The following is a 7,019-nucleotide window of genomic DNA, read 5'->3' as shown; positions in this document are numbered from 1 at the left end:
TTAGGTATAACCCCATTAGGTACTTCCATTATATTTAATTAATTAACACCAAAGAAATGAAATTCAAGAGAAAAAAAACCAACCCCAAGAACTGGGCAAAAGAGCTGATGAACCCAAGAGAGATCATTATCAAACCCTAATACCAATGCAAGGAGCATATAACTGTTAAGGGTGTTAGATAGGAGGGGACACCGATGATGGCGACTTGTCTTGCAATGGCAAAGAAAGGTAGTATTATGAGGTTGTGTTCAGTTAAGGCCAGGAATAATTGCAAAACGGGTCAAGCATGGACAAATAAAGTATTCTGTGTTGCAGGCATTCTCCCATATATCATTAAATTTCTATTTCAGCTTAAACCCATGCCTATCTGCTCATATGCTGAAAAACCCCCCATTAAAAGTAACAGAAGCCTCATCATGAAATACTAAAAAGACATGGAAGAGAAGGCATCTCTCTCTCTCTCTCTCTCTCTCTCTCTCTCTCTCTCTCTCTCTGTGCCTGCTTCAAATGGAAAGAAATGAGAGAAGTAACAGAAACCTCAACATCAAATACTAAAAAGACATGGGAGAGAAGGCATCTCTCTCTGCTTTAAATGGAAAGAAATGACAAGTTTGAGCCCAAAGAGCTGTAAAAATGAAAAATGAGGGAGAGAACTATAGGCAAGTCCTTGGAAGAGAGTGAAAGGAGAGAACTTTTTTCTTTGACAAGTACGCATTCTTCATTTCTTTATATGACGAATGTGTCCTATCTTTTGGATTAATGGACATATGTGAGCCCCTCTCAACCATTGTACATTATCTGAGTAGCTAGTAACGACATTGTTTTAATTTTTTTTGTCATAGGCCCACTTCCTGGTTCTTCCTTTCAATTCACAGGTGAGATTCGTGAGAAGCAGCTGCTTTGCACACCAATAATTGTCACTTGAGTTTATTTGTAAATTGAAGTACACAGACATACATAAGAATCAATAAATGGTTCTTGTGTAATTGTCCCTGAGATCGTATATAATGGGTTAATCAATGAAAGACCTCATCATTAATTTGATCTTATCATACAGTAGACATGGCCAATTCATATCTCTTGATATATCTGTATTGATTAGAAACATTTAAGATCATAATAAGTTACATATGCATAAGATAATGTCACCACCATTAGTAGTGGATTGCCATCATTTCATGAATTCTACATCTACTGAAGTATAAAATAATTGCAAATATAGGAAGGTGGTAACAGATAGGTTAACAAAGAAGATATACTCATATAAGGAGGTGGAGGAAGAGGGACTTTTACGTCATTATGGTAAAACAAACAAAAGGTAGAAGATAAAAAAGAAGAAATGGCATATGTACTTTGTTACCCCCAGAGGGAGTTGAGATGATTATATATCTTTCTCTCTCCTCCATTCCTGTATTCTTTCTGGTTAAGGTCTTCAGGACCACTTTGCAGAATCCCTGCAACAGATGTAAACAGCCAACAGCTATAAAGAACCAGCACCAACTACTCTACTAGTACCTGATGAGAGATAGAGAGAGAAACAACAAAGTTCGTCATTTCTTTCTTTCTCACTTTTACAACTTACAAGTTACAACCTTTGGTGTTTGACTGATGGATACACGTACATGCAGAGATAGACAGAGAGAGAGAGAGAGAGAGAGAGAGAGTGTGTGTGTGAGTGAGTGAGAAGAGACAGAGAAAAGAGTGGGTCTCTCTGGCTGATGATCAGTTGCTTCAATCTTCCTTATCCTACGCACCATCATAATGAAATCAAATCCAATCCCAAGTAACCATTGACAATTTACAAATAGGTCAATTCAAAACCACTTTAGTGTGGTTTTCATTTCAAGTATGAGGCACTTCCACAAGCATAAACAATATTTATTGTTAATTTCTAACTTTAGATTGTAAACCAATTAGTTTAGTTATTATTTACAATCAAAGTAACCGATTGATATATTTCATAAACAAAAAAGGATGTTGTGTGAAATGCTTACCCTTTTTTTTGTGTATGCGATCCTAATGACACCTGATGCAATTATGTATATTGTATCTCCTATTGTACAGTTCTTATTCAGAGCCTTTAGTGATGCATTGAAATTGCTTACTACAATAACAGAAGAAAAAGAAAAAGTAGAGAAGGGCAGGGCAGGGAGATTTTGAAAGAAAAACCTATTGGATTAATAGAGCTGGGTTTTAATAAGGGGGTGAGAGAAATGAGTATGGTGGAACCTTGACAAGCTCAAAGCCTCTTATCACCAGATCTTACCAGCATTGTTTTCCTTGCCTTGTGTCAGACCTTACTCCCAGAATTCAGATCCATGGACCTGAGCCAATTTGTCCATGCCACACCCCTTTTGTAGGTCCCCCACCTCACCTTTCCATCACCTAAAAGAAAGAAAACCTTCTCCGGCCCCTTCTTCTTTGTGCTTCAATTCTCACTTGTGCTTAATTTCCCTAACCTCTTCCTCCTCTTCCTCCTCCTCCTTTCTCTCCTTCTGATCCTTCATAACACACTTCACAAAAGCTGACTAAACTGAAACACAGTTACACAGATAGCCTACAACAACTACAACCACAACCACTCTCTCTCTCTCTCTCTCTCTCCAATGGAGAAAGGAGAAAGAGAAACTCACGATTTCATGAACGTGGACTCCTTCTCTCAGCTTCCCTTCATAAGACCTGCTCCAGCTAAAGAAAAGGGCATTCGGCTCTTCGGCATCGAATTCGGTGGCGACGTAACCATCACCGACGAGTCTGAGTCTGTAGAAACAAACACAACCACCGAAGAACCCAGTAAAGACAACGACAACAACAGCAACAACACCATCACCACCAGCGACACAGGTCGTAAATTTGAGTGCCATTACTGCTGTCGTAACTTCCCCACATCACAAGCTCTTGGTGGTCATCAAAACGCACATAAGCGTGAACGACAACACGCCAAGCGTGCTCATCTCCACTCAACCATGGCACTCAATTCCTACACCGAAGGCCACATGTATGGCCTTGTCAATTACCGTTCACCGCCGACACTGGCTGCTGCTTACCCTTCTTGGAACAACACTTCACACATGATGGCTACTAGTGGTACTCATGCTTCTGCTGCTGCTGCTGCTACTAGGTTTTACAGAAGCCACGCCGGATTTCAACATCCACCACCACCGCCACCACCGATTAACGGTAATCCTTTAGCCATGTGGAGAATCCCAGCCGTTCAAAGTTCACCCACTTGTGAGAGAGACCGGCTTTTGTTGCCGTTGTTCGCCGGAGATGAAGACTCAAGGACAGCCAACATGGGAGGGCCTAGTTCACACAACCTACACGTCTTTGAGAACAGGAAACCAAACGTACATGACCATGTGAGTTTGGATCTGCACCTGTAATTCCTTTTTTCTTTTTATGTTCATCAGAAGAAGATGGAAATATATCACTCATCACCTAGCACGTTTTGCACCATTCCCATTATTTGATGTTAATCAGAGTACCCTCTTGCAAAGGTACTTTACTATGATGATTTTGATATTAATTATTGGAATCTGCATTTGCAATGCAAGCTCTCTAAGTTCCATGTAAATTAGTCAAGAGAAATGACGATAATTGTATATGAGCAGAAACCCAAATCTGCAGGTGCAACTCTGCAGCTCCTCTCTCCCCCCCCCCCCCCCCTCTCCCTCTCCCTCTCCCTCTCTCTCTCTCTGTGTCTCTGAAAAGAGGACTTCTTGATAAAATTTCCTTAATGTGCATTCTTCTTGAGAATGGCAAGTTCAATGAAGAGTAAGTGTAAAATATGATCTCAGATAAGAAAGAGCAATCTCTCCAGCAAATGAAAGACTATTCTCCTACATGAGGGTGGTACTGGCTATTTCTCAACTTGCTGTAAAAGTATAATTGCGAGTAAATATATAAATCAGAAGTATACATGTTCTGGAATTAATGAGTTCGGGAGTCTGAAATGGGATGATGGGGGAGGGTGGGATTGATTAATTGAAACAGAAAAGGAGAAAGTTGAGATGATGGGTACGGTAGTATACATCTGTTACTAATAAAAGTCTGGAGTGTTTTCATGTTCTCAGGAAATGCAGAAAGAAACTGATATTTTTCAGGACAGTTATTGTTACCATAGCTTGACACATTGATAATCTGATATTTTCCCTGTCACTGGATATACAGGCTTCCTTCAGACAACTTGAGCAACTTGAGCAACTGAGTGGTATTGTCTTGTGTGTTTTTCTTTTCTTTTTTTTCTTCATTTTAGATGGGGCTTTTGAAATTTCAAATGAAGTAAAATTTCAACTGCAAAACCAAATATATAAAAAATAAAATATAAGAAAAAAGAAGCAAAAATGTAGAAGTGTAGTGTTTTTTTATACAAACAAAGGCAATTTTTTTTGGTTGCAAGTTTATTTTTTTCTAATTTTCTTAATATTTTTTGCAATGGGTTTTTTCAACACTACCATCAAAGAAATATACATGCCACACCATTGGTTATCCTTAAATTAGAATCACCACATATACTATCTGTGAGTCCTTGTTTTTTAAAGCCAAAGAGAATATATAAATATATATAAGAGGAATAATACAATGGTATTATAGAGCAAATTATAGTCTAATAAAAACTCGCCCACCAGTCTCCTTAGCCACAATGGCTTTGAAGCGTTCAAGGAACCCTCCCGGATCAAAAATCAGCTCCTTATTATCATTCATCAGACTTGCCAAGAAGTCAACACCTCTATTCGTCTCTCTAATTTGATGAACCTAGGTCATTGAAAGAAATCCCCTATATTTTGAATGCTCTCTAGTGAGGATATAGGTCATGAGGGAAGAATGTTATATGTATAATACAAATACAAATAAAAGGACGCCCATCATAGCTTACACAAAGCCATTCTCGAATTCCCACCTCCAATCCAAAATAAACCCCCCACATGGGCGACCAACTCTTATAAGGTGGTAACCCCCTTTGAACGACAAGATCAAATTTAATGTGGATGGCTCCTCTTAATCCACTCCAATCCTCTCAGGTATTGGTGGTCGATTCAGCAAGAGACCATAATCATCAGGTGATTTTGCCTTTGGACAAGGAACGAGATGTCAAAATTCTCTTTTTACCTAATGACTTTATTTCACCAATTAATCACTAGTGCTTTCTATCACCAATCCATCATTTTGCCAAAGTTAGAAAATCTCCCACTTAGTTCATGATATCCTCAAGTTGATTGCCTCTTTCTCTAAATGTTCATTTTCTCTTGTGCTTAGAGAAGCGAACTTCGCAGGAGATGAACTCGCCAAATCAACAACATTATCTCAAGATTGATTTGTGTATTATCACTCCCCACCCCCTTCTTATCCTAGATACTGCTTTTTTATTCTCTTATGTGTAAACTACTTTGTGAGTTTCTTCTAAATCAATGAAGTTACCTTTCTCAAAAAAAAAAAAATACATATAAACAAATAAAAGATAAAAGGGATAATTACTATTGTCCCCCTGTACTTTGATTTTATTACTAATGTATCCCCTGTATTTTGCAAAATTACTAATCCAACCTTTAACTTTGTCTATAATTACTAATGCCCCCCTACTGTTAAGTTCCGTTAGTTTACTGATGATGTGGCATCTCTATATTTTTTAAAAATCCCAAAATACCCTTTTACTTATCTCTTTACTTATTTACCCTTTTGTCAAGTTACAGTAATACCCTTTAATTAATTGTAGAGAAAAAAAATAATCATAATCTGTTTTACTCTAAAAAAAAATCACCAAAATAAAGAAATAATAATTGAATAAAATTAAAATAGAAACCAGAGGAGGGAAGATGAATTCAACTCAATTTGGACGATATCAACTCTTCGTTATTCCTTCTTTGGCAAGATTTTGTGGTTTCGCTGGTGGGTTGTAGCGGTTTCTAAACTCCCATGGGGAGGTGTTTGGTTAGGGTAAATTGACATTTAATCTGGTTTTATAAATGGGGTGTATCGTTTTCGTTTCTTAATTTTAATGAAGGACAAGTGGACATTACATATTCAAACTTACGGCTCTTACCCGTTTGGAGGGGGCTTTTGGCGGGTTTTATTAGTAATAAATCAAAGTAGAATAATAATTATCCCAAGATAAAATAATAGGTTCATCCAGTCTGTTAGAATGAAAAATGATGAAAATTTTCACCTCTGGCGAACTGTCTCTAATCCTGCATTAGCGCACGGCTCACGCAACTTGACTTATGATTTGTAATCTAGTTGACAAACTGATTGAGCTGAATGAAATTCACGTGGCCCCAAAGTTAACAAGTGATGGACTCGATCGATCGATCGATCGATCGGTGGGAGAATTCTGGTGCTTTCGTTAACTCATGAGCCTGTGAAGGGCTTTCAAAGGTCACTTCTCTGTCTCTTATCCAAACACATCTTTCACTACACCAATGAAGGGCTTGAAAACTAACCTTAGCAAATGATGTGTCATCTTCAATTGTAGTCTCTGGAAGGAAGGAACCCAAGTTGAGATATGGACTTTTTTTCAACTCAATTGGGCATGGCCCATGGAGGAAGATTCTAAATGTGTGACTGACTTGGTCTTGACATGGAATTAGCTCATGCTTAATTAGAGTTCGGATCATTTTCTCATCAATGTAAAGGTATGTGCTTCTCTGATATTTTTCAACCATATAATAGAGATGAGGTTTATCATTGAGTACATACCTCTCCCATGACGGAGAGGTGATCCGAACTCGCTTAATTAACCTTGTTCCCAAGCCTAAAATGAATTCGAATCTAGTATGAACTCTTACTAGGACGAGCTTGCATCTATAGCCGATTAGCCAATTTAACCTTTTTATAACTGTTCATAGTATGATTAATATGGACCATTAACTTTGTCCAAAAGAAAATATAGACCAATATTTTTATTTATTTTATGTGGTGAGAAAAGTAAGATGCCAATAAAATCCTATTGACCTAGTTGGGCCCAAACCTACTCTGAACCCAGCCTTATCCCAACCCCTTTTCTTCAATTCGAAGGGCTTGAG

At 38.0% G+C, this 7,019-nt stretch overlaps 1 protein-coding gene across 1 annotated transcript; it reads left to right on the top strand.

Annotated features, from left to right (window-relative positions):
- The first annotated feature begins 2,439 nt into the window (after positions 1–2,439).
- On the top strand, positions 2,440–3,647 carry LOC149003747 (zinc finger protein 8-like). Its single transcript, XM_089137853.1, has one exon. It carries the CDS (start codon positions 2,607–2,609, stop codon positions 3,381–3,383), a length of 777 nt encoding a protein of 258 aa, XP_088993979.1. The 5' UTR covers positions 2,440–2,606; the 3' UTR covers positions 3,384–3,647.
- Positions 3,648–7,019: the final 3,372 nt, after the last annotated feature.

Source organism: Hakea prostrata, chromosome 10, assembly GCF_041222555.1.
Source record: "Hakea prostrata isolate BN-2017 chromosome 10, UWA_Hpros_2, whole genome shotgun sequence".
NCBI lineage: Eukaryota > Viridiplantae > Streptophyta > Magnoliopsida > Proteales > Proteaceae > Hakea > Hakea prostrata.
This window is presented reverse-complemented; position numbering and strand designations above follow the sequence as displayed.